Source organism: Coloeus monedula (assembly GCF_965178545.1).
Source record: "Coloeus monedula genome assembly, chromosome: 25".
Taxonomy (NCBI): domain Eukaryota; kingdom Metazoa; phylum Chordata; class Aves; order Passeriformes; family Corvidae; genus Coloeus; species Coloeus monedula.
The window spans coordinates 5037437-5064694 of NC_138805.1; the positions used below are offsets into that span (position 1 = coordinate 5037437).

Below are 27258 nucleotides of genomic sequence, written 5' to 3' on the forward strand. Positions count from 1 at the left end.
CGGGGCTGGCAGCCTGGACAGCCCCGGGAGTGACCCGGGCTGTGTGCCCGCGTGGCCCGGGCTGCTGGCGGCACTCACACACCTGAATGTGGCACAAAGCCCTGCAGCACCCCCGGGGATGCCCCGTCCTTCCCCCCGTGGCTTTACCTCTGCAGAAGGACTTGTAACCCAGCCAGCAGCAGCTGCCGTTCCCACACTGGCTCCTCTTCAGCTCCTTGTGCCTCCCCTTGCAGCCCCCCACGCAGATGGGCGCCGTGCCAGACCAGTAAGTGTCCAGCTGTCCTGGGGCCGCAGCGGGCAGGGCAGGGCTGAGCGGGGCTGGCGGGACACCATTCCCACAGCCGCCCAGCCCTCAGGGTCCCACAGGGTCACAAAAGCTCAGCCCAGCCCACCCCAGCCCTTGCTGTGGTGAGGAGTGCATCCACTCAGAGCCCAGCTCCCAATTCCCCTGTGCCAAGCCTTGCTCTTGCTCCTCACTGGGGAGGACTGGTGCCAGCAGCTCTGGGGCACCCCATAAACTCCCTCATCATCCCCCAAGGCCCCTGTTACCTTCTGGGTCCTGGCAGGAGACCAGCGTGGCCAGCACGGTGAGGAAGAAGAGGCCCAGTGCCATCATCTGCCCTCCTCCCCTCGCCCCTCCAACCTCAGACCCCTCTCTGCTCGCCCAGGAGAAAGTGAATTGGTTTCCACACACACACCCAGGCCAGGGGATGCTGCAGGACATGGGGGGAGGGAGGAGACATTCCCTTTAATGCCAATCCTCCTGCAGCAGATAATCTCTGGCAGATTACCCTGAACCTGGTGTTTAAAGGGACAACTCCCAGCCACTCCCAGCACCCAACACCCACCCGAAACCCAGCAGGATGCGGGCACAGCCGTGGCTTTGGAGCACATTGGAAAGAGGGCCAGGCTGGAAGTGCTGCGAATGCAAAGCTGGCACGGGGCCCTTCTCTCGAAGGCATCCTCAGCCCAGCTCTGCCAAGGCCCGGGAGCAGAGGCCAGGCAGGGACGGGAAGGCTGGGCAAGGCCACGCTGAGCACCAAGGGCAGGGATGCTCTGCCTGGAGCAAGGAGCATCCTCCAGCAGTGGGTGCTGTCAGGGACAGCCTCTGCCTCTCCCTCAGGGGTGCTGGGATCAAGTGGTTTCCTCCGGCAACCTGGAATTCCAACAGCTTTTGCTCAGCTGCTTGAGAAAGGGACACGAGGGGATAAGTCAGCGTCCAGCCAAGACCAGCAAGGTGCCTCCCTGTGTCCCCCTGGGCACATCACCTCCACACCCAGGGCAGGGAAGGCCTAAGCGTCACTCCAGGGACCCCAAATCCATGCTGTCCTTGTCCAGCACTCAACAAAGGACGAGCTGGCTCGGCTCACAAGCCCAGGCTGCTCCCTGTATTCAGACAAGGCCGGAGCAGGCAGCAGACAGCCCTGGGGGAGGCAGCAAAACTCAATCCCACAGCAGCAACAGCGCCAGAGCTAAACCTGGCCTTCCAGTGCCACCTCTGGGGAGCAGCACACTCCAGTGGTGCCTGCACAGTGCCAGGGGAGCCTGGCAGCTCCTCAGTGCCCACCTCCCACACTGCAGGCATCCCAGTGCCATCCACCCACCACAGCACGGCTGGCAGGGATGGGGCTGAGCAGAAACAGACACCAGACACTGCTGAGCCCAGCAGCCTGATGTTTATTTTCTTGCCAAAGTACACTTAGCTCAGCCAGGAGCCCAAACCCCAATGTGGGGAGGACACCCAGGGCATGATAAAAGCAGCAAGAGGCTCCCAATGTCCCAGTGCTGCAGTGGCCTGCAAGGGACAGCACCTGCAGCGCTGTCCTCCCAGAGACCAGTGCTGGTTATGGGATCAGGGAGGGAAACACCACCACCAGCACCAGGTGAGACAGGAAACGTGTGCAGGAAGTGCTGAGGGAGGCATGAAATCCCCTGGAGAAGGGGGCAGGACAGGCCTGCCAAGGGCCACACACCTCCCCAGGGAAGAGGCGTCCGCACCAGTGTGTGCTCCCACAGCCTGCCTGCAGAACAGGCTCAGCACGGGCACGGCTGGTGACCACCTGCCCCTGCCAGGCCCAGGCCAAACCACCTGGAAGGGTGGGAGAAGCTCGACAGGCCCTAATCCCCAAAAGGAGGAGGCAGACAGCTCCCTCCAGCTCAGATCCCTCGATTCACACCTGGGAGAGCTCCCCCGTCCCTCCCCTGTGCCCATGCTGAGCAGAACCAGCCACCAGCGAGGCCAGGCTGAGGACAAGCCCAGCCCTCTCCCCAAGCACTCCCCCAGCAGCACAGCCCATGGAGGTTTAGGCTCTCCTCATGCAGCCCCTCACACGATCTGGATGCCCAGCTCCTCTGCTGTTTTCTGCAGCCTGTCCATGACGTTCTCCTCCAGCTCTGCAGCCAGGGCTGCTGTGCCCTGCTCCTCCGAGGCCGTGCTGGCCATCACATAATAGACAGTCTCGCTCTGGCCCTGCTCGTTGGTCCTGTTCACCACTCGGATGATGGGGCTGCTCGTGGGGCTGGCTCCTTGCTCCGAGGAGGAGGCAGCCCCCGGGCAGGGGCTGGGCCGCGCTGGCTCAGGGCTGGCAGCAGAGCACAGGGCTGGGGGCACCTGCAGCTCGGACATCCTGCTCTCTGCCAGGGCAGGGTTTGCTGGAGGCTCCAAGAGGATGCCCTGCAGGTTGCCCTCGCCCTCAGGCAGCACCACGCACTCGCTGGAGCCATCCAGAGCCTCCCCACGCTTCTCCCTGTCCTTGAGCAGCTGCTCCGTGAGCTCCACGCTCTCGTAGCGCACCAGCTGCAGCCTCATGTAGCCATCCTCGTGCTCCCTGTACCTGGGCACAGACAGGAAGGGTCAGCCTGGCACGCTCCCCTTCCCAGGAGATGGGGAGCAGCCAAGGAAAGGGCACAGCATCCCAGGTTTCAATCCCAGTGCTGCACAGATGGTACTGCAGCCACTATCCCCAAAAGCAGACCCACGTGGCAGCTCCTGAGCTTTGATGCCAGGCCTCAATCACCTCCCCAGCCCACCACCTTCCACCTCTGTCTCACTGGGAGCATTTCAAGTCCATCCTCTTCCCTTCCCAGCTTCTAGGTTCTGGAAACCCTTTGGAGTTTCCTAGAGGGGGTGCAGCAGAGGCTTCTGTCACAAGACTGATCTCTCTGGAGGGGGACACCTGGACCCAGCCCCTGCCAAGCTCAGAACTGTCCCACCAGAGGCAGCTGTGATGGCACGACTGCCACCCAGCACTGCTCAGATCCCACTGAATGTTTGCTGCCCAGTGCCTCCCAGCCACTGAGAAATGGGTCTTGAGCACATTTACAAACAGCAGAGCCCAAGCACTGACAGCACAGCACAGGACGCAGCTCCAGCGATCCCTTGCCCTGGAGAGGAGGTACTGAGGAGCTAAAGGTGGGCAGTACCTGAAACGAGGATGTCCCGAGGGCCACTTGAACTGGTGCTTCTTCCTGAGGTGCACGGTGAGGTTGTTCCCCCGTGTGAAGCACTTGTCACACACGTGGCACTTGTACCGGGGCTCCGAGTCACCCTGGGGGTAGAGGGAGCCATGTCAGCACCCCACAGGTGCACGGAAGGAGACACAAAGTTCTCTGAGAAGCCTGACATGGGCTATCACGAGCAACGCAAGCTCTGCTGCCTCCCCACCTCGTGGACTTTCCTGTAGTGCAGTTTGATGGAGCAGAGAGAGCGTGCAGAGAAGGTGCAGGCCTCGAACTCGCAGCGATACGCCGGCTCCTTGCTGTGCGTGTCCAGGTGCTTCCGCAGGTCAATGAGGTTCTTGCAGCTGAGGAGACAGCGAGGGGACAAAGCTGCAGCACACACACACTCACACAGGTGCCTCTGGGAGGTCTGGGGACAGGGCCAGCGCCGGCCTTCACCTGTAGTCACAGTAGTCACACTTGAAGGGGCGCTCCTCGCTGTGCCGGAAGCGGATGTGGTTGCGCAGGGAGGAGGGCAGCGGGCAGGTCATGTCACACAGGGGGCACTTGTAGTGGTTCACTGGGCGAAAAATGGGGGGAAACGTCACCCCAGAGCAGGGCAGAGCACACAGCCCACAGAGGCTGGGCTGGGAGCAGGGGCCTGCACTCACCGTGGTTCCTCATGTGGTCGCGGAGCAGCCTCTCCGTGGCAAATCTCTTGGAGCAGTGGGAACACTGAAACCTCTGCTCTGCAGCAGTGGGGACAGGGAGGGAGGGCAGGGTGGGGTGGGGAGAGGGCAGGGCAGGGAGAACAGCACAGAGAGCAGTGAGGAGAGGTGTCACAATGGGGCTGGGTCCCTACAAGAGGAACAGCCTCCAGTCCTGGCTCTGCAAGGAGACACTGCCCAGAGGACACGGCCTCAGGCTGTGCCAGGGGAGATGCAGGTGGGACATCAGGAGGAATTTCTTCATGGAAAGGGTGATTAGATGCTGGAAGGGGCTGCCCAGGGAGGTGGTAGAGTCCCTATCCCTGGTCAGGACGTGGCTGGCTGACAAAGTGAGCATCAATCACAGGCTGGACTCAGTCTCAGAGGTTTCTGATTCGGGAATTCTGTGGCTCACATCAGTCAGCAGAGAAGTCAGGCTGTCCCAAGCACACCCTGCCCTTGGCTCACAGGGTACAAGCAACTCCAGCAGCCCAAATATCCCAGCCCAGGCCTCCCCCAGCCCTCCCTGCCCCAGGGCTTACGGTCCAGGGCGGTCTGGCGGCGGATGTGGTCGAAGAACTTGGTGTTGTTGGCAAACATCCCCCCGCAGGTGGGACAGGCCACCACCTTCTCCTGCGTGTGGCTGCGCAGGTGCTCCCGCAGTTTGCAGCGGCCCTTGAAGCTGCAGTCGCAGTCTGGGGAGGGACAGCACAGCTGAGAGCCCTCCCACAGGTCACAGCCTCGCTGGAGAGCAGCTTCTGCCTCCTGTTCTGGCTGGCAGGGCTCCAAAATCCCCACGGAGAGGGGTGAGGTCACCTCAGTACAACCAGTGTGGGCCCCCCACCCAAGCAGTTAAGGCAATTGCACAAACACAGGAGAAATTCATGAAAAAAGTTAAAATCGAAGGAATAAACTGCAGCCTTTTCTCCAAGGCACGGGTTACATTTAAATGGGAAGTTCTGCACTAAGCACTCAACTGATTCCCTGAAGGAAACTCTGCAGGAACATTTCACAGCCAGAACCATGCACACAGCTGGTTCTGAATATCAGGGGGGTCTCTGAAACCTGTTCCCCTGTTTGCAACCCAGCCCAAAGCTCTCAGGAGAAGCTCTGCAGGCTCCCACAAACCTTTCCAGCCACAGAGCACCACGTGGTTCTCCTTCCCCGCTGCCTTGTACTCGGAGCAGAAGCTGTGATCCTCCACGTGCCGGTAGAACCACTCAGGGTTGTCAAATGATCTCTGAGCGGGGCAAGGACAAACAGGACAGGGTGAAAAGCCCAGAACAAGCCCAGATGCTTCCACACAGCTCCAACAGAGCCAGCAGGCAGCTGTGCAGGTGTCCAGGTGAGCTGCAGCACGGCAGCACCTCCCCTCTCACTGCCACACTGAGCCCCCTGCTCTCACCTCACAGTACTCCCAGAGGCACAGGAAGTTCTCCTGGATCTCAGGGATGATATTCCGGCTCTGGAAGTCCAGCTGGCAGTGGCTGACGTCCGCCTGGCTCTGCAGGGCCCTCAACCCCCACTGCTTGAGCTTGGTGTGGTAGCAGTGGAAGTAGACGTGGCGCACCAGGTCAGCCGGGCTCTCGAGGGAGCAGAAGCCACAGTCCTGCCACAGGCACGTGTACTCCTCTGCAACACGGACAGACAACAACCCCTGCAGCACAAACCACCCCTCTGCAGCACAAAAACACAGCTCCAAGGGTCTCTCCAAGCAAATCTGCCCTCCAAGTAACTTTGCTCTCCAAGCAAAGCTCAGGTTCCCGCAGGTGGACACACACCACGTGTGTTCTCCTGAAATCCCAGTCCTGCAGCACTGCTCTACTCAGGGAGAGGAGGAAAAAGGCCGGAAGCTTTCTCTTGTCAGAAACACACAGGGTTATTTAGGTTGGAGAACGCTCCAACATCATCGGGTCCCAGCTGTGCCCCACCCCCACCCTGTCCCCAGCCCAGAGCACCGAGTGCCACCTCCAGCCCTTCCTTGGGCACTTCCAGGGATGGGCACTCCAAACCTCCCTGGGCAGCCCCTGCCAAGGCCTGAGCACCCTTTCCATGGGGAAATTCCTGCTGCTGTGCACCCTGAGCCTGCCCTGGCCCAGCCTGAGGCCGTTCCCTCTCCTCCTGTCCCTGTTCCCTGCCAGCAGAGCCCGACCCCCGCGGCTGCCCCCTCCTGTCAGGGACTTGTGCAGAGCCACAAGGTCCCCCCTGAGCTCCTTTTCCCCAGTGCCTTACCCAGTGGGTCCATCTCGTCGCGGTGCTCGCCAGGGAGGTGCTGCTGCAGGTGCTGCGCCACGTGCCCGCAGAACTCCTCCATCTCCGAGGCCACGAAGGAGCACTGCTGCCACTCGCACTGCAGCACCACGGCCCCCTTACCGCCGGCCCTGGCGGGCGGCATGGCCGGGGTCGCGCAGGGCTCCCGTCGCTGCCCGGAACTGGCCCCGAGCCCGGCGGGACCCGCGGGGTTCGGGGAGAACGGGGACGCGCCCGGGGAGAACGGGGACGCGCCCTCCGCCCGCCTCTGCCCCGCGGGGGGCCCCGGAACGCGACGGACCGCACCCCCTCCCCCGCCATCCAGCCAATCACAGCCGCCGCCGCCCGCCCACCCACCAATCACCGCGCAGGAACCCGCGGCGTGCGCGCGGCGGCTGAGCGGGCCCGTCGGGAAATGGTGCCGGGTTACAAAGGTTCCCAGGTTCTTTAGGTCCTCGGGATAATTCCACGGATTAATTCGGGTTCGGGAAAAAGCCTATCCCGGGAGCCAGGACCGCTTTTCACTGCACGGAAGCTGTGGCTGCCCCATGCCTGGAAGTGTCCAAGGTGTTAGACGGAGCTTGGAGCAGCCTGGGACACTGGAAGGTATCCCTGCCCATGGCAGGGGTGGAACGGAATGAGCTTTAAGGTTCCCTCCAACCCAAAGCGTTCTGTGACTCCAAGTTAATTTTTGGTGCTTCCGGAATAATTCCTTGCTTAAACAAGAGTCCTCACACTGAAAATCCATCCCAGCCAGCACTGAACACAAAACCCACCAGCTCTGCAGCTCCTGCCGAGAGATAACACAAGGAATTCTCTTTGCTCGTCCATCAGTAGGCAGCTCGGAAGGACAGTTTGAATGAAACCCACGCTGGCTATCCCATCTGCCGTCCCAGGCTCTTTTGTTACCCAAAGCTGAGGCACAATTCTCCAAGTTTGCTCTGGCACAGGTAAATGCCTTTTTAAAAGCAAATGTGGGCGTACAGAGCAGGCCCAGAGCGCGTCGTGCCAACACACAGCAGCTCCAGCAAATCCAACCACACAGCCCAGCTCTGCCCCGATGGGAACGGAAAACACGGGCCCAAATCCACTAAACAATCCAGGAAATCTGGGTGGGATGATTTTTCAAACAAAAACACAAGACAAGAGGTTTTCATCTCAAAGAAGCCTGGCTGAGCTTTTGTTCTCTCTCTGGTTGGTTGCACTTTGCAACCAGCACAGAAAACACCTGAATGGGGCTGGGGTTGAACTTGAACACCCTCACCAAAGCACATCAATATCCAGCCCAGGAGACAGAACTCCGTGCCAGGAGGCAGCTGGCAAACGCAGCCCACTGCTGACAGAGCAAAACCAACCCTTTTCTGTGCCACTCTCCATCTGCCCCGGCCCACCTGGTGCTTCCTGCCCCTTCTGTTACCTGCCAGCCAAATCCCAGACACCTGTGGGCACCAGGAAAGGCTGGGAAAGAACAGAAGGGCCGAAAGGGGAGTTGTTTTTATATAGAAATCCATCCACACACTGGGAAAGATTCCGCACCCAGGGGCTCGAGTGCTCCCTGGGCTCCGTGGTGTGGAGTCCTCCCGGTCCTGAGCAGGCAGAGAACCCAAGTGGTTCTCCAGGTTAAAAACATCAGGAATTATTCAGGATGTTGTTTCAGCTTGCCTTGCCCAGACACGGCCTCGGCCAGATGCTGCTCTTGGTATTTTTTATTTCCTCCGAAGGAAAAGAAGAATTACACTTTAAAAAGAATTACACATCAAAAAACCCTTCCCCAGGAAGGCAGGACACCTGAGAGGCCGAATGAATCTCCAGGCCAGCGCTGGGGAGAGCTCATGGAATGAGCAGGAGGGCAGAATCTTCCCTAATGGCCCCGCAAGCTGGCAGCAGGCTCCACAACGAGGGAGATTGAATTAGGAGCAGCATCTCGGCGCCAGGCTCATCCTGCCCCTGTAAGATGAGCACAGCGATGCTGCACAGAGCCAGCCCCCCCTGCTCGGGCACACAGCACCCCAGAGATGCTCTGTGCAAGCCCCACTGCAGGGAAAAGGCTCCCTACCAGCAGTGTGGGGACGTGTCAAAGCAGGGTTTAAGTGGCAGTGGTTAAAGAAGGGTTTAAAGGCTCCATTCCTTGGTCAGATGTTGCACAGCCAAGCCCTGCTGCCGCCAGAGGAGTGGCCGTGGCAGTTTTGGCCACCAGAACCTTGAATCTGGGTCCAGCAGCTCCTTTGCTGGCTGCTGTTCCTTCTCCTTGTTCCCTCAGCCCCTCAGAAAGGGGAACCCTCAGCTGACAACAGGGAGCCAAACCCAGGGATGCTCCTGCCCCAAACTCTCATGGAGCTTGTCCTGCTCCCTGCAGACTCCAGGCAAAGCCCCCTGGGTTCCCAGGCACAGTTTTAGCTGTGGAAAGCCCAGACCAGTCTGTGAGTCCCAGAAAGGCAGAACTCCTGCCCAAGGCCTTCAACAGCTCGTGGGGATCTCACACAGGACAAGGTGCTCATCCCAAGCCTTGTTTTTCCAGGCAGATTCCTCACCTGTAAGGAAATTGTTCCTCCCTGCAAGGCTTGCCAGCCTTTCACTTCAACCCGAGGGTTTTCTGTCCATAAACCTCTGGTTTTCATCCATGAAATGTCAGCTCGGACAGGAAGGAGGCTCCTGGAGAAGGATCTGCACTGACCATGCAAATTGGAGTGAAACACAGATCCAGGGATTTGCATTTAAGCAAATCCCAAACAAGGTACGGTGCTGGAGTCATCCCTAAATTCTAGAAAACCCATTTCCGCCAGGCTCAGCTGGAAGTTTCCCAGGGAATTATGAGCACAGGCTTCACTCTGCTCTGGGAAGCTCATGAGGGACAGACCTTCCCCAAATTCCTGCAGGATCCGGGAGCTGGGACTCGTCAGCAGCACCAACAATGGAAACAGGTGAGTTCCAGCACCTCAGGTTTTCCCAAGTTGAGGCATCTTCATGGCAATATCAGGGAAAGAACAAACTGTGCTGTCCTTGGGCTCCTATTGAAAAAAAAAAAAAAACCCACAAAAATTGTTTAAAGCAGACAAATGACATCGGAAATGTCCCAGGAATTTAATGGCATCCATTAGCACGCTCTGCCTTCTCCAGACTGAATTGCTGCTCCTTCACACTGCAATGGTTTTTTGGGTTTTTTTTTTCCAAAAGGCAGTTAGATCAAAGTGATGTGAAATTGGATTCAATTTGCTTGGAAATGATACAAACTCAGGCCTGAATTAGCATTTTCTGCCCCAGTGCTGCCAGTGGCAGAGTTGTCTGAAGTTCTGACAGCTCAGCATCAGATGCCTCAGGATAATTCACTGGAAGCAACAGGTTTGGGGGTGTGGTAACTTCAGACCAGGGTCTGAGGGCTGAGCATTGCTTAATTAAAACCATTTGGGCAGAGGAACAACTGAGGGTGTGAGTGAAGTGACTTCACCAGCACAGAGCAGCGTGTAAGGGTGGAGGGGGGTGGAAATGCTTTCCTGATGCCTTGAGACCACAGTAAAGGTGTCAGGAAACCCCCTGCAGAGCATCAGGCTTGCTGGAGTCCTCTGCAGATTCTTGGGAGAGTTGATGTCCATTTTGGGCCACTTTTGTTGCTTTTTGGTATGAGATTCTCACCTTCACCTCTGGTTTTGGGACTCCATCCCTTGCTTTGTGTTTGCTTTGTGCCTGGCCTTGGCTGAATCTGTCTGGTCAGCACTCAAACACCAAAATAAAATTCCAGTTGCCCAAATTTGCAGCTGCTATGACCCAAAAAAACCCATCTGGGGCAACGCCAAGCCAGCACTGTGCTGTTTGAACCCTCTCATCTCCCCTTGCGTGCGTGTGTGTGCACACCTGGGGCCACAATGCCACCAGAAACGGAGCCAAAGGACACATCCTGAGGCACAGAAGAGCCAAATGATCAGTTCTAGAGATCAAACACATCAGCTGTGCAGTGGCAGTTTGTGCTCCTGCAGGAGAGCGTGGCTCTGTGTTTTCCAAGGGATTAGCTTCAAAGTTAGGGGTTATTTTCCGGGATAAGTCAATAAAAGCCCACATGGAAACTCCCCCCTGGCTGTGCAGGTGCGAGCTCTGTGTTCAGGCCAGGATAAAAGAGCTGGCCCTGCTATTGTCCCTCAGCTCTGCACCCTCCCTTGTGCCACAAGCTCTGTGCACAGCGTGGATCTCCCAAAGCTCCGTGCAGGCACGGGGAGAGGGCAGGTGCCTCATGCCAAAGCCACCCAGAGCTGTTTTGGGTTGTGCTGTGTCCCAGGCAGGGCAAAAACACAGGGCCAGAGCCTCCAGGTGCCACAGCAGGGACACTCAGTGCCTTCCTCAATAACCTGGGTAGAGCAGAGCCCTGAGTACCTGCCTGTGGCTGCTGTGGAGACAAAACAGGCTGAGCCTTTCTCTTCTTGAGGTCCAGAGGAGCCTCTCCATCCATCCAGAGCATTTCCATAGGATCAGAGCTGGCAGGGAGCTGTGCTGGGAGCCAGCAGCTCCACAAGGGCTGAGCCACGACCCCTCTGCTGAAAGAAACAGGGACTGAACAGTTAAATAAACATTTGCTGACCCAAACAGGAAATGTGTGGGATTCCCTTTGGAAAAAGAAAAGCCAAAAACCACCAGGCAGAGAGGGACCTGCATGGAAAGGGTAGCACACACCGGTCTTTCCTCTGCTCTCACTGTTGGGCTCCCGAGGGATGATTTTCTACTAATAATTGCAGATTTCTATTTTTCCTCCCTAACTCGATGCCCAGAGGTGATGAATTGGCTTCTTCCAGCTGCTCTGTGCTCTCCCTGAACCCTGCATTCCCTCAGTCCCTGCAGATTTCGGCAAACGCGTGTACCAAGGAGTGCGAGTGAAACACACGGTCAAGGATCTCCTGGCTGAAAAACGATCCCGGCAGAGCAGCGGCTCCCGGTTCAGTGTGAGTCCCATCCCCCCACCCCCTTTTTAACCCCATAAAGTCGTGTCATCCCATCCTCTGCTTTCAAGAGAGTTTGGGGCCCTGTCAGTAGTAACAGAGAACAGCAAAAACGTTTGCAACACTAATGCTTGCCCCAAGACATCGATGATAGCTCCGTGATTTTTACATCTGTGAACCCTAAATGCCTCAAAGCCCTTTTTCCCCCTCCCTTTTCAAGCATAGCAGTGATGTTAAATTCCTCTTTCACATCCCACGTGTGACACCTTCCCAAGTCAACTTCCTTTTCCACCAGCTACACTTGGACAATGCCCTGAAAATAGCTGCTCTTCCCCTAATGCTGAGCTCCTTCCAGCTCCTCTCAGAGTGCCAGGGGGAGCTGCAGGGATGTCATGGGCTGGAAAGAGGCCAAGCATCAGCCGGGAAGAGATGATTTCCTCTTAGAGTGGTTCTATGGCAACAGGAAACCCAAGTCCTACTACACTACATTGTTTTTCTCCTCAATTGCCAGCCAGAAAAGCAACGCTGTCCCCAGGAGGGGACACAACATTGTGATGCCAGTACGTGCTGGCATCCAGTGGCACAACGAACCATCCCCTGGGTGCTTCTGGGACTCACCTCTGCTGGGCAGCAGCTCCTCCCTTCCAGGCTGGCTGGGAGCTCTGGGACACTGACAGAGGAGGGGGTGCTGGAACTGTGTCCTGGAAGGAAAAAGAGGGAGCAGAGCGCCGGGTTACTGGCAGCAGAACACAGAGATTGGGGCTTCTGATGCTTTTCCCCCCAAAAGCCATTCACCTCTGGCTTCTTTTTGCTGAGGAGACCTCACAGGGACTTACTTGAGAGGGTTCTGCTCACTGTGACTTTCATGCCCGTTAACGCTGTGCAACAAAACAGGCAGGAAAAACCAGGATTGGGCATCACCAAACACAGCAAAATCCAGCCACAGATCCATCTGCAGAGCCTTGAGCTGCTGCGGGAAGGTAGAAGCCCCCTGAGCCATGGAGAAGCACTGGGAAAGAGTCATTGGGAAAGACAAGCTCCCACCAGGCAGAAGTTTAGGAAGAGTTCCTTGGGGAGCAGCAGGAAGCAGCTGAGAAAACAGCTCAGAAAACAGCTCCTGGTTGATGATATCACCATTTACCTGCTCCCTTTCTGGAGGCGGCAGCTTCAACAACCACAATCAAAATCCCCTGGAACTGTAAAAACCTCCTCGCTTTATTGCCCTTGGCTTTGTGCTCCGCAGCTCAGCAGTTGTGTGTCTCTGCCTGATGCAAAACCAGCCCTGCTGCTCCTTCCCTGAGAGAGACAAAAAATTATTGTGCAGGGCAAACATCCGTATTTGCTCAGACATATCATGAAAAGAGCAGCTGTAAGTGCAGCTCTGTTTGTCTGGCAGAATATGACCCAGAATCAAAGCCAGTGGCAGATAACTGAACACCCCTTTGTCTCTTGATGATGTGGGGTAATCTAGCTGCATCTTTTGTTTCAGGGTGATCTTTGCTCCAGAAAAAATCCCTTGGCCGTTGTTGGTGTGAGCAGAGGCCGCTGGAGGAGGCCTGAGCTGAGCAGGGAAGGTCAGGGCTCAGCAGAGCAGAGCTTTGGGCTGAGGGTTCAACAATTTCCTGACAGCCAGGCCCTGCACACATCGAGTGATGGGAAATCAGGGTGTGCTGTGAGGAAAACCACACTGGATCGGGGATTCTGCACCAGCTGCAGGGCTCGGGCCTGGGCTTTAGGGAGGCTCTGGCTGTTCCTGTGCATAGGTATGAACCTGCAGTTGTCCTCTGCAGGGTAAAAGGATTCCTGTCTTCTCTGAGGTGTGGAAGTGGATTCCTGCACAGGTGAAGCACTGCAATGCTCTGGTTTAAAGAGAATTCATTGCTGGGTGCCCAGAGGCACCCACAGACCAGGGCCAGGCACCCACAGACCAGGGCCAGGCACTCAGCAGTGCCCTGCCCAGGCTAGGCTTTGCTTTTTTGGAGAATTTTTATTCCTTCAGCTGCTCTGCTACAGACTGGGACCAGAGAAGTGATGCCCTGGAGCCAAAGCACTGCCAGAGAGCAGCCAGTGCAGAGCCAGGTCATTATTTTGAGCTGGATCCTTGAATTTAGGCATTTTTGTAGATGAGTTAGGAGGCAGTGAAGCAACAGAGCTCTCTGGAGTAATCCCAGGCAGGATCTGTGCCTGGCCATGGGCGAGGCAGGCTGAGCCCAGCTTATCAACAGCTGGACACGCTCTGGGCCCCAGGGAGGCTGAGCAGAGCTGCAGGAGATCCAGGCTCCCCATTCCCATGGCATGGAGAGGAAGCAGTGTAGGGAGGAAATGAACTAATGGGTTTCAATTAAGCCTGATAAGGAGCAGGGAAGGGAATGAAATGCAGGGCTCAGCTCTGATGAGCCCAAGGATGGGCTGCAGCAGAGGCTCCTGCACTTGAGTTAAGGCAGGTAAAGCCCTCAGAGCTCCTGGCACCTCTGTGACTCTGCACCACAGGTGTGTGCACAGAGCCAGGCAGTTCAGTGGCTGTTGAACAGACAGGATCAAAGATTAAATCCTCTAATAACTGGAAATGATTCCTGCTGGAGCCTGCCAGCCATGCCCAGGGACCTTCCTGTTCCTCCAGCAGAGCATCCCAGCTCCCATCACTGCAGCCCCTTGTCCTTTGGGCAGCATCTGTGCTGTGTGAACCTCCCAGCTCGGCTTTTTCCTCTGAAAGTGACCTGGATGCTGAGAGAGGACCTGGATTTGCATGTGATGGCTTTAGCTGGGGACAGGTGCAAGCCCTGCCCGTGTGACATGAACGCTCCTCTGTCCACAAGCCCAGGGGCTCCTTCCTGACACCTCCTGTCACCTCTGCAGCGCGTGTGGCCTGTGCAGGCTCAGAGCTCATTTCCATGACAGAGCAGGGAGCAGCTGCAAACCTTCCCTTGGCAGTAAAGGGAAGTCCTCAGAGCTGGCAAATTTAATTCAAATCTAAACCTCTAAATTTGGTTGCCTGCTACAGCAGGAACCTCCTGTTTGCACTATGCAAACTGGACAGAGCACTGCCCAGGGGACACAGAGCTGACATCAGTGCAGCTCGGCCCTCTGGATTCCTGCCCTCGGGATCCCAAAAGCAGAACTCAGTGGGATTCCAGAGGAGAAGATGCCTTTGCCAGGGTGCTGTGTAAGGAATTAGGCACTGGGAGCATCAGGGGCACTCCGGGGGTAATTCTCTTTACCTGGGGAGCAAGAGGACATGATGAGGGTGATTATTATTGCTGTAGGACCCAAATAGGATCTAGGAACTCTCTTTCCACACAGCCTGCTTGTGCTGCCAGGAGGGGCCGGGCCAGGTAAAGCAGCTCTGGGGCAGCAGACCCTGCACAGCTGAGCTGGAACACGGGCTGGAATCTGCCCACTTTGGCCACTCCAGAGCTCAGATCTCACCTTGTCTGGTTTGTGCCAACACCAAAAGGACTCCTCAGCATTCTGCCTGCTTTATGGGATGCTGTGGGACAGGAGGAAGAAGCCAGTTATCTTGATACTCCTCCTCTTATCAGCTCTGCACAAGACCTTCAAAATCTCTGCTTAGCCTACATCTGTTAATACCTCCAAGGCCCCGGGCTGGAAATCAGGGAGTTAAACCCTTCACAGCACCCAGGCTCAAATAATGCACGTGAATTACACTCGGAGAGCTGCCTTGCTTTGAAAAGTCATCTTTAAAATGTTTCTTTCTCTTTTGCAGGGCAGCACCAGCACAGTGCAGTCACCCTTTGGCCAAGTGCCAGGTGAGGTTTTCCCTCCGCAGATAAACACCTTCCCTGCAGGTGGGAGGGTTGGCACAGCCCTGTCTGTTCTCCTCCAGAGGATGTGAAACAAGCTCTGCAGCGGGGCCACCCCTCAGAGAGAGCCCAGGAGGAAAGTAATTAAAAGAATGGAAAAAAGAACAGCAATAATCTTGTGTAAAATCCTCAAAGACAGTAATTAAAGCACTTCCCAGCTCTTTTAGCAGAGGAGCCACACAGAACCCCTCCTTCTCCTCCTGTGTTTTCCAATTTTCCCTGGAGCTGGAGAGAGAAAACAAAATCAGGAGCTGACCTGTTTTATTCCTTGAGCTCTCATGCAGAGAAAGGGGAGTGAGGCTGGAACCTCCTCCCCAGGGGAGCAGAACAAGGCAAAAGCCCAGCCTGGCTAAACTGACCTCAATCTCCCTGCCCTCCTATTTAAAGCTCTCCAAACACGTTTGGTTTGCTGCAGTTGGAGGTCACCAGATGGAACCCAAAGCACCTGGGCTCACACACCTGTGTCGAGGCAGGATGGATTCCTGGGTGGATGATGCTGGACAGAAAAGGGCTCTGCTTTGCACCCACAGAGGTGCCCATAGTTCTGTGGCTGCTGTCAGAGTTTTCCTTACAGTTTCCCACCCTTTTTTCTGGCCCCCAGGCTCACCCACCACGGCTGGGTACTACGGCGTCCGCAGATCCTTCCCGGCCGAGCTGGATTTCCACAGCACCAAGCAGTTTGTCAGTGATGTCTACTCCTCCCCTCTGGGCTCCAAGCCCTTTTCCTGCGACTCCTCTGTCCCCCAGGGCTACCCAGCCCTCCTGGAGCCCTATCTCAGCGAGCAGTTCGGGGATCACCGTGCTCCTCCTCTCCCAGCTGGCACCAGCTCCTTCTTCAGCCCTCCGGCTGTGCCCCCTCTCCTGCCATCCTTCCCCAACGACACGGGGCACTTCCTGCTCGTGAGTGGCTCGATGGTTCCGTCCCCCAGGGCAAGGTCACCCCATTTAAATGCGGGGTTAAGTCAGGGGCACTCGTGGGGGAAGGATGTGGCTGTTACAGGAGCAGCCACAGCAGTGGGGCCGGGCTCTGGGGGAAGGTTTGCTCTTTTTGGTCCCATCTAATTCTCCCCTCTTCCTGTTGGGGACATTCCGCTCTGCTCTGAGCTGGACACCACTCCCAGGCACAGGGTGGGATTGTTGGGGTGCCCTGGGCAGGGCCAGGAGCAGGATTTGATGATTCCTGTGGGTCCCTTCCAACTCAGGATATTCTGTGATTCTATGATTTGACGAAACCCTCCCTTTCTAGAAACAGCCCTTGGTGACTCCAGGCTGTTGCCTGTCCCTATCCCTGCCACTTCCCAGGAGTCAGCTCCACTCACACACCAGGACAGAGCTCCTGGATCCTGTAGGATCAGGGCTGGTCAGTCCTACTGGGACCCTATTCCAGGCTTTGACAGGACGGATGTTTCCTTTCAGCAGTTCTAACACCAAACACTGCTCCAGAGCCACAGAAACCCTCTGAGTGTTCCCAGGGATAGATATTCCATTACTTGCAGGGCAGGCTTTAGTCCCTAAAGGTTTTTCTTGCCTTCTCTCCCTGTTTCCCTGCAGAGAGAGCCCTGGGAGCAGACCTCACCCGAGAGCCTCAGCCAGGCTGACAGTGCCTGCTCAGACCCTCTGCAGGCACTGCCTGCCAGCTCCAGCTGCCTCTCCCCGCCTGAATCCGGAGGTGTTTCCCCGTTCCGAGGTTCAGGTTGGACCCCGGCCATCCCTGGAGCCCAGCCCTACCCTCTGCACCCCCTTGAAGATGTCCACTACTCCCCCAGCTACGCTGCCACCTCGCCCTACAGCTTGTCCCCGTTCATGGCCGGGGCCAACGAGCCCTCCAGGATGAGCCACCTGTGCCCAGAGCAGCCCTCGGAGGCACCGCACCTTCCCGACCACTCTGCCTGGGCTAAAGAGGATGGAAGTGCCCTCTGGGGGACTTACGAAGGCAGGAGAACTTATTGAGGAGAGAGAAGTGCTGGAGGAAAGAGAAACAACAGACCGTTATTGAAGCAAATTTTACACTCCTTCCTAAAACTGCTCCTTCAAACGTGATGCTCTGTGCTCTGGTTAGAAACGCAACCCCTTGGACACACCACGTTTAGCCCAGAGTGGTGCCTTCTAGTGCCTCGTGAAAGGAATTTCTCCCAGTCCCACTGTGCCACAAGTAAAATACTCAGCCTGAAAAATGTCTGCGCTCGGCAGGTTTTTCCTACCAACACGGATTCCTCCTCAGAGGGCTTTTCAATGGTTTAGAGGTTCTGGAGGGTGTGGGCACTGCCCTGCCTGCTGACCCGTGCCCGAGGAAGCCTGCCCATCCCTGCCACCTGCAGAGCACCAAACGCAGCCTCCCCGACATCCCCTCTGTCCCGAGCTAACCGCAGAGCCGCTCCCTCCTTGCTCACACCAGATCCACACACACCTGGTGGGCACGGGGCAGGCTGCTCCAGGGGGCATCCAGGTGGGCTGTCGGTGGGAACGGGACCGATTCCCAGTCCCGGGGCCACTCCGGGGCCCGTGGCCACTAGAGGTAGCTCTGCACACGCAAACACACCGAGCTGGAACGCTCACGGCACATCCTGACTGCTCTGTCCGACGGAGGAGAGCACCCCCTTTGCCTCCTCTCGCCACCCCCCCCCCCCCCCAAGCCTGGCACCCACAGCAGCAGCAACAAAAGCCTCTGCAGCATTCCAGCCCCATGGAATGTGTAGCGATGAGACGTTTTAAATCCCTCCTTGCCTTTTCTCCTCAAATCCTGGGGCTGGGGGGGGGGGGGGGGGGGGGGGTATTTGAAGCCTTCACAGCCCCTTCCCCTCCCACGAGTGGCAGGTATGGAGCCTCCTAGGGTGGCCCCTGCCCAGCCAGAGCTGCTCCCCGATCATCCCAGGGTGTGTGCAGGTCTCCTGACCCCAGAGCCAGCCCTGCTGCCCCCAAACCTGAGTCCTGCTCCAGCCTTCTTCCACTCCCCAGCTGACACCAGTGCATCCCAGTGCCCATCTCAGCTGTTCCTTCTGCCAGGGGCTGGTGTGAGCAGGGCCACCAGGCCAGCATGGCTGTGTTGTCATCAGGCTCTGAGGGAGAAGCAGGGACAGGGTTTTGAGCTTGTCTTGAAAGTGCTTGACGCCGTCGGGCATTCAGCTCCTACCCAAGGCAGGGTTTTTATCCACCTGGAAATGCTCTGAAGCTCGGGCCCTGCAGGAACACCCAGAACTCAGCTGCCTCGTGTTCCCTGAAGGCATGCGGCTCCCCCGGGGCTGGAGATGGGCAGCCTGCCGGCTCTGGGCTCTGCTTACGGGGGTAAACACCATCCCAGCTCCCAGGCATTCCAGCTCCCTGCAGCCTGCCCGGGCCGCACCCACCCACAGCAGCTCCAGGAGGGAGCAGCCCCAGGAAGGGAAGAGCTTCAGATCCCAAATTCCTCAGTGAGACCCCCCCCGCCCCATTCCCAGCACAGCACATTCCTTTGTGCTCCGTGGCAGGCGGGCTCCTCTCCCGGTGGGATGTGTCCCTATAAAGCTGTCCCAGGCAAGGCTTGGCCTACCAGGAGCTGCAGGGGCACATTTCAGAGCCAGGAATGGCCTCATTCCCCGCAGAAATCCAGTGGTATTTGTTCAACTTAAAGGAAAAGAAAAGATTCGGCCGTGACAGCAGCCAGCCTGAGCTTGCCTGGTAGATGATTAACAGCCCGGCCTGCTCTCTGCCTCGACTCCCTGCCCGTGGCAGAGGCCATGGTCCCCAAGAAAAAGCTCAAAAGCAGCCTAAAAATGCAGCTCCAGCAGCGCTGCGAAGGGATGGTCACCTCAGAGCTCTGAGCCACACACACTGAAGCCCAGCAGCTGCAGCTCGCAGCGCAGGCCAGTGCTGAGGCGTGTGGGGAAAAGGCACAGACAAGTGTGTGTGCAGCACAGACAAGCAGCCTGAATTGGGGGAAAACACAAATAAACTCCAGTACGAGCTCAGCATCCGGGCAGAGGGAGGGAATGCTGTGGGAGCAAGTGGGGTTGAGGCAGCTTCAGCCACCTGGGTGCCCAGGGCAGCCTCTTTGTTAGGCCACGCCTGCCCGCTGCCATTTTGGCCCCAAACCCTCAGAATTTAGCCTTAAAATGCGAAAAAATGTGCAAAAAGCAAGTCGGTCCCTTGCAGAGTCCTCACTGCAGGTAGCAAATGAAATATGAGAGGGCTGGAGCCCAGCCTGTGCATCTGAGGGGAAAACACTGAGCTGCTTTGGAGGCATCTGCTTCCTTTGGGGAAAGATGGATAAAACCCTGCAAATGTCCCAAAAGCAAAGGGTGGGGAGGGGGAATCCTATTCCCCCAGACCCTCTGCTAGATGGGGATGTGCTCAGTTTCACAAAAAGATAGCCCATTTTGTGGAGCCTTTGAATATTCAAATTGAAACTATCGCGCAATCATTGATTGTCAAATCATTGGTTTCTAGAGGTTTTAAATACTTGGCATTAGGAGAGAAAAACTCAAACTTATACCCGTAGGGATAAAACAATAATATTGTCGGGATCCACCTGCCATTGCCACCAGGCAGGCAGGTCCCTTCACCCCCAAATTTCAAGCCTGACTCCTCTTGCCCCCTTCGCCAGCTCGTGGGGCCGGGGCCGGGGCCACCTCTGCTGCTGCACCGGGCCCCTGGCGAGGCGCTGCCCGCTCCGGCTCAGGATGTCCGGTAAGCCCCGCTCTGGCCCCCGCCGGCCCCCCACTCCCCGCTTTGGGGCCGTTTCGGGGTTCGCCGGGGTCACTTCGCGAGCGAGGCGATCCCGCCTGCCAAGGCAGGAGGGAGCGGGGAGAGCGGGGAGGGCGGGGAGGAGGGAGGGAGGAGGCAGGGAAGGCTCGGCTGCTGCCCGCCGGGTGCCGGCGCGGCCGGCTCGGGACGGGGCTCCGCGGGCACCGAGCGGGGCTCTGCCGGGTCAGCTGCGCTGCGACCCCCGGGCCGGGGGTGACAGGGGACCCCCGCACCTCTGGGTGCCCTCCTCGCACACTCCGTCCCGGTCACGCTGCTCCTGAACCCCAACCCTGCTCCCCGACCCCGAGTCCACCCCCGGTCCTTGTCACCCTGCTCCTCCTCACCCCGTGCCTGACTCCCAGCCCACCCTCAGCACCCTTTCCCTCGATCTCCAGCCCCATCACTCTGCCCCCTGACCCGCAGACCACCCCTGGTGCCCTTCTTCCTGACCCCCAGCCCCATCACCCTGACCCCCAGAACCACCACTCTGCTCCCTGCCCACCCTGTGCCCACCCTCGCCATCCCACCCTTGACCCTGCTAGAAGGGGCTGCTACCTCAGAGCCCTCCCTGGCTGGAGGGAGGCCTGGTAACCAGGGTGTTCTCCTTCAATTCCACCCTTCCCTCCCCTCATTTTCCCCATCTTTAGTTTGTCGAACAGAAACAAAACACCAAAACATGAGATGGATAATCCCCAGCTGAGCCCAGCTCAGCAAACTGCCCTCAAGGCAGCCCTGTCACCTCTCTGGAGGGACCCGGGTGCCTGTCACAGCTTGTCCTCACCCAGAGCAGCACGGGGGCACTGGGAGGGCTGGCAGAGGTTCCAGCAGAGGAGGACAGTGCCTGCAGTGCAGGATTCCCTGGATGTGTGGGCAGAACCTGCAAACCCAGTGCTGGTTTTGTGCCAGGATGTCCTGGCAGCATGCGGCTGCCTCGGAGAGGATGTCCCACATCCAGAGGTGGCACTGGAAGGCCGGGTTTAGCTCTGGCACTGCTGCTCTCCTGCTGTGGGTTTATTTTTGGTGCTTCCTTCAGGGCTGTCTGCTGCCTGCTCTGGCATTTTTTGAGTTTCTAACCAGTCTGGGTGTGTTTCCTTTTCTTGTGTGATTTGGATTAAAACTCCAGCAGAATGTTAGGGCAGAAACAACTGCCAGAGGATCTGAGTGCTTTACCATGAGTACAAGAAGTGGTTTTTCAGAAGACGTAAATTCTTTATCATTTCCTGTCCTAAAAATCCCTCATCAGGCAGGGACTGGTGATTGCTGGTTGGTTTTGGCTGGATTAAATACACTCTAAATGCTTGTTTGAAATAAATAGGAGTTGTACATGAGCAGAATAAAGAGATAATCTGGGCTTTGCAAGAAAGCAGTCATTTTATTTGTGTTTTGTTTAGCTCTCTGAATAACCACCCACATCTTTCCATTGTTTTATTCCTGGGCTTCATCTGCTGGATGAAGCGCTTCCCACATTTATTTACAGGTCCTGAGAGAGGCAAATATGTTAGGAATTTAAATGAATCCAACAGCAGCACCAGATGGAGCTGGAAGGGGGGAAGAAGGAGATAGAGGAGAATAAAACATGTGTGGTTATTAAACATTATCAACAGCAAGATTTTCATGAGCGTCTGCTTGCCACAAGCTGGAATAGCAGGTGTTAAAGAGGGCTGTGAGTGTGATTGCAAACAGTCACCAGTTAGTCATGTTAACTCTAATTGTTCTCCACATAGAGCATGCCTGAAAACCTGCTGGATTTGCTGTTTGCTCTGAGATTCTCCCTCCTTGTTAAGTGTTTTTTCCATGAATTCTTCCAGGAAAGCCCAAGGTGTACCAAGGTGTGAGGGTAAAGATCACAGTCAAGGAGTTACTGCAGCAGAGGAGAGCACGGCAAGCAGCCACCGGTTCAGCAGTGAGTAAAAATGTTGTGAGTAAAAATGCTTGCTTTGCACCTTCTCCTTTAATGTTTTGTTTGTTTAGGTTTTTTGTGGGGTTTTTTTGTGTGTGGTTTTTTTTTTTGTTTGTTTGTTTGTTTTTTGCCAAGACTGGGCAAAATCTGTAATTTCTGGGCCAAAACCTGAGTGTGACAGGCTGGTGAGGATGGGGGAAAAGAACATTCAGCCAGACTGGCTGCAGCAGTGACCTAGGGGGGTGAGAATCTGAGGAACACAGCGAGAAAACAAAGCTGCTGCTCCAGAAAAGTCACTCCCTGCAGGATGGAAGGCTCACCTGGGCAGCCCCATCCCTTCTGGAGGAGGGGATGGAGCTCTGTGTGCACACACACGTGCACATTCCCTCTCATTCCCTCTTCCAGCCTTTGTAGGATTCCTCCAGCTCCAGCCACTCTGGGGATTTGCATAAAGAGCTTGGCAAATCATTATTTCTTCCTGGTTCGTGACATTACAGCTCTTGAAGGCTTTCAGATTTCAGCTTCTGCACCTTGTTGCAGCTGACTGCACAAAAATCAGCCTGAGAGCCAGGGGCAGAGTGGTCTGGGTGAACAGAATTGTCAGGTTTTGGAAACGCTGGGTCACTCCTCCCCTGCAGCCCCGACAGCAGCAGCCTCTTCATCTCAGCCAGGTGTCCCAGGGCTGTGTGGAACCGCTTTTCACTTCCCACCACCCCGTCACACAACCCCTGTGGTGCCCACACAGGAAAAAGTGAAAAGTGGCGGTGAGAGAAGTCACCTCGGTGACCTGCACAAGGTGTGTCCCGCCCCAAAACCCCCGAGGGTTTGGGCTGGCAGGATGAGCACTGAGAAAAGCTCAGCCTGGGGACTTCATCTCTGTCTGCCTTGTCACATCTGCAACAGGGAGAAAAGGCACTCTCAGCCCAGAAGAGCCACTGTTTAAGGAATTAAATGCACGGGATGTGCTGGGAAGTTGTTACCAGGGAAATGAGCTGCTCACTCGAGAGCATCTTGAATAATGGAAATAAGTGGAGCTCTGTATGAATTAAAACTGAGGGGGAAAATCCAGCAGTGTTTGTACTTGTAGAGTAAAATCCTGGCCCCATGCAACAAACATCAAAACTCCCGTTGCTTTTGGGGTGGATTTCTCCCTTCCAGCAGGGCAGGTTCCTAGAAGTGGTTGATCTGTCTTGCTTCAGATTCCAACATCCCTTAAAAAACGAGGTTGTCCATTGTCTCTCAGAGGATATATTTCCAATTTTGCCCAAACCAGCACATCCATTTTCACAGACCTGTGTTGGAGTGGGGAGTAGTGCCAGAGCTGGTTCTCAAACGACATCAATCCGTTCTGATGGGATCCCTGCGGTGGTCTTTAGTTAATTACTCATTCTCAGTAATATCCATCTCTACGAATTCCTCGGGAATCCCTCCACTGTGGAATTCACGCTCCTGGAAATTAACACACGTGAGTTTCAGAGGCAGCTCTGTGCAATCGGGAGTGCAGCAAACAGAGCCCCTCAGCACGGTGCCGATCCCAGGGCTTCACACTGGGCTGGTGCTGCGGTTCCCAGCGCTGGCACTGGGAAAAGTCCTGTAACACACTTTAATCGAACGTTCTGTCAGTGCCGGGGAGCTTTTCCAAGCCACAGCCATGAGGGAAATTAGGTTTATATAAAGAGCTTACACCAAAATCCAGACTCACCTTGCTCTGTGCCACAATTCCTCTCCTTCCCTTCTCTTTGCTCAGGTTCCTTGGGGCAGCAGCAGCAGCAGCAGCAGCAGCATCCAGTTTGCAGAGCCTGTGTCTCCGCCTCACCCAGGTTGGTACAAAGCCCATCCACACGGCCCTTCCCTCCCCATTCCCAAATTTTCCCACAGCCCTGAGCCTTCCCAGCCCAGGTTTGAGGCCGGCACCACCCGCGGTGCGGCCAATCAGCACCTGGAAGGAGCCCGTGGAATGCAGATGAGGAGCTCAGGAGCACACGGTGCTCTCCTTTCTAGAGGTTGTTCTTCCCACAGCAAGGAACTGGATCCCCTTCGGGAAGGGATGCTCGTCCCTAGGGAATAACAACACCTTCCCCAGGCTCTGGGTGCCACTGAGGGTCAGAGTGCCCTGGAGCACTTGGCTGAGTTCTGTTCTCTTCTCCCTCTCCTGGCAGCATCCATAGGAGTGAGAGAAAGACCAGATTTTCAACACCACCAAGGGTTTCCTCCTCCTGCCTGCAAATATCCCAGGAAAAGGGGGAAGGGGTGAGGGGAGTGGCACTTTGGGCTCACAGATCCTTCAATTATCCCCAGCCAAAGCACAGGGGAAAGGTTGGGCAGGTGTGAGTGCACCCATTGCATGGACAAAGAAATTGTTCCATCGTCGATAGCTGGGAGTCCATTTGCTTATGTTAATAAAGAAATGTGAGACACGCCAGAGCTGACATGCCAAAGCCTTTCCAGGCTGGAAAGTCTCCATCAGTTTATGTATTTTGGGTGTTTCTCACTCCCCACAGCCAGCTGAACACTGCCAACTTGACCCTGACGTGTGCACTTCAGACCTGTGCCCTTCATGTGGACAGGGCTTTGCCTTAAACCATGTTTGAACTCGGTGTGAAAAGATAATAATTCTGAAAAGCCAGGTCTGCTGGGAGCTTTCCAGGAACTCACCATTTGGCCAGTAACACTACGTGATTGCAGTGCCACATCATCCCTGGCTTGCTCCATTTGTTCTGCTCAGAAGTTTGTCTCCTGTCTGGCTGTTCAGAGGATAAAAGAGCAAATTATCCTCCTGTTATCCCCCTTTTCCTGCAGGTGTAGCTGCCCCGGGTCAGGAGATGAGGCAAAGGCACATCTGCCAGGCTGGGAAGCACAAATCACTGCCTGGCACCACCTTCTGGGGCTGCAAACAGTGTCTGAGTGTTTGAGGGTCAAGTGTCTGAGGGAGTTTCCAGCTGGATCCCTGTCCAAAATTCCTGGGGCCAGAAGTTTCCAGCATTTGAAGAGCTTTATAGCCGAGGGGGCTGAATTCCCTGAGTTATTCACATGCTTTTGAGCATCTCCCTCCTGGTTTCTGCTTTCCTGGAAAATTCACCTTGCCCTTGCAGGACCTATTTTAATGTCTAAACTCACAGGGTTACTGAACATAGGAGAGCACTGAAGCCTGGCCTGGGGCAGCACTGCCCTTTGTGAGACAGACACTGAATAACCTGCTGCTGTCTGCTGTCCCTTCTCTCCCAGAACCTTTTGAAGCAGAACCCATCCCTTCTGTGCCCAGCTGCTGCCCGTCCTGGCAGTTTTCCAGCTGCCTCTCCTGCGAGGAAAGCCCCGGATACCTGGAGCAGCTGATAGATTCCTGCCTCCAGTCGGATGCACCCTCAGAGCCAGCATTCAGTGCCTGCCAGCCGTCCTCACACTACACCCCCGACGCCTTCCAGCCAGTCCAGCTCTGCTTCAACCAGGGCCTGGTGAGCTTTGGGCCCCAGGGGAGCAGCCACAGGTATCCCCAAGGGGAGAGGGAGTCACATCCTGGGGCAGAACAGCAGCAGTGTGGGAATCTGGCTGCTTTTAGGAGCCTGGGATGCTCATGGGCTCTGATTGCTTTCCCATGGAAGGCCCCAAATAAACTGGGAGAGGCTGCAGGATGGGGAATGTCCCAAGTTCAAGTAGCAGCCCAGTTCCTGCTAGGGATTGTCCCTACTAACAGAAATTGCCTTTGGGTTTAGACCTCCAAGGGCCAAACTGTCTGCCAGGACAGCCAGACCCCCCTGAGAAAGGCAACAGCACAGGAATTCTGGCTGCTGGCCACATTTCCCTGAAGTATCCCCTTTTTTCCCTTTTTCTCTCTCTCAAACTCCAGGCTGCCAGCTCGCCCAGCTCAGCTGACCTGCCCAGCCCGTGGAACTACAGCTGCTCTCCCCCTCAGCTGTCTCCCCTCACCCCGCTGACCCCCAGCCCGCCCTCCTCTCTGGACACCAAGCCCTACAGCTGCCCCGTGGAGGAGTGGCCCTGCCACCCCCCCTGCCCCTTCCCCAGCCCTGCCTGCTGCTGCACAGCCTGTGGCTCCCAGAACGTGGACAGCAGGGTCCCTCAGTGCTTCCCCTGCCCCAGCACGGACTGCATGGAGTTCCTGCCACCCCTGGCCGTGGCTGAGGACTTCTTCAGGAGGGACAGGAGCTGTGACATCTGCTACAGCTAATGGGGACTGTGGTTTCACACATCCACTGCATCCAAATCAGATTAAATTGCCCATGAACTATGCAAAGTTGTGCTGCCTAACACAGTCCAGTTTATTCTTCACTACTTACACAGTTTCTTACATGATGCTGTCACTACATTAATCCTGTTACAGTCAGGGGTGTTTGGTTGTTGTTGTGGTGGTTTGGTGGGGTTTTTTCCCTGTTTTTTTTCATTGTTGCTGTTTTTGAAATAAATCTTAAGCTGCCTTATCAGACCAGTGTCATGGAAGCAGCTCTTTTTGATACAAATAGATCATTTGGTGCAAATGCTGAATCCTGGTCATTTTTCGTGTGCTAAAGGTCAGTGCTTTTCCCTTCTGCTGCTGACCCTGCTCTCATGGAGGTGAGGATGAGATTTTGATCAGCCTATTCAGTGACATGAAAGGTCTCACTCACCCTTTCCAGCAGATAAAAAGTCCATATTTAATCCAGCATCCAGCTTTTCCCAGCTCTGAGGTGGATCTGCAGCCTCCTCACCCGCTGCTGCTGCCCTGGTGACATTTTCCAGTGGTTCTGGCAGAAAAGGAAAGCTGCTGTTTGCCACACCAGCCCAGGGTTTAGCCCACAGCCCCTCAGAGGTAAAATCCAGTGCCAAACTAGCAGGGTTTTGGCTTTTTTAAAATAAAATATGCTTTAAAAATAGTTTGACACCTTCAAATGATATCTCCCCTTCTCCCCTGATTAATCTCAGCGTTGGCCCAAGTGATAAATTCATGAGGTCACAGCAAGCTCATAAAGAGCTGTAACTTCACAGCAGTTAAAGGTGTGATCACCCCTGGGCAGGGACACCCCACCAAGTGTCATTTTAGTAGTGCTGGCAGCTGCTTCAGCCCCTGAGTGATATTTAGGGGCACTGGAGGGCTGAACTTCTGCCCCAGAGCTCACCCAGTGCCAGCTACCCCTGCCTGCTGCCTCAGGAGCGGGCACACCTCGAGCCACATGTCAAGGCCCCTTATCAGCAACATGAAAGAGCCAGGAGAAGACAAGGCTGAGGCAAGAAATTTGAGGCTTCTATAAAAAATGGGGTGCCCACATCCTCCCCAAGGTTGGCCTGAGCTTAGCAGAGCCAAGGAGATGCTCTCAGGGAGCCAAGGGCACCGTGAAATGGTGAATAAGGGTTGGAGAACACCCTTATTAGCACATCTTACAGGAGTAGCCTAAGTGTGCACAGCAGGGAAGGGAAGTGTTGGAGTCTAACAAGATATCTCTGACCTCCAGATGAGGTGGATGTGTAATTCTGATCGATTATTGGCAGATTGAACAGTTATCAATGTATTG

The 27258-nt window shown here is 55.9% G+C and overlaps 3 protein-coding genes across 3 annotated transcripts; 2 read left to right on the forward strand and 1 right to left on the reverse strand.

Moving 5' to 3' along the window:
* Positions 1–1667: 1667 nt before the first annotated feature.
* On the reverse strand, positions 1668–6670 carry HINFP (histone H4 transcription factor). The gene is made up of 9 exons (XM_082297046.1): positions 6378–6670; positions 5551–5777; positions 5274–5385; positions 4688–4840; positions 4110–4187; positions 3898–4018; positions 3665–3803; positions 3424–3548; positions 1668–2834 (listed from the first exon to the last, which is right to left on the reverse strand). Exons 1-9 carry the CDS (start codon positions 6538–6540, stop codon positions 2327–2329), a joined length of 1626 nt encoding a protein of 541 aa, XP_082153172.1. The 5' UTR covers positions 6541–6670; the 3' UTR covers positions 1668–2326.
* POU2AF2 (POU class 2 homeobox associating factor 2) lies at positions 6539–17088 on the forward strand (the record flags this gene model as incomplete). The annotated part of the gene is made up of 7 exons (XM_082297004.1): positions 6539–6813; positions 9272–9316; positions 10663–10736; positions 11211–11320; positions 15042–15084; positions 15740–16038; positions 16690–17088. 7 exons carry the CDS (start codon positions 6539–6541, stop codon positions 17086–17088), a joined length of 1245 nt encoding a protein of 414 aa, XP_082153130.1.
* A 2148-nt stretch (positions 17089–19236) lies between these two features.
* POU2AF3 (POU class 2 homeobox associating factor 3) lies at positions 19237–25940 on the forward strand (the record flags this gene model as incomplete). The annotated part of the gene is made up of 7 exons (XM_082297005.1): positions 19237–19251; positions 19718–19800; positions 20281–20444; positions 21666–21760; positions 23505–23577; positions 24983–25209; positions 25602–25940. 7 exons carry the CDS (start codon positions 19237–19239, stop codon positions 25938–25940), a joined length of 996 nt encoding a protein of 331 aa, XP_082153131.1.
* Positions 25941–27258: the final 1318 nt, after the last annotated feature.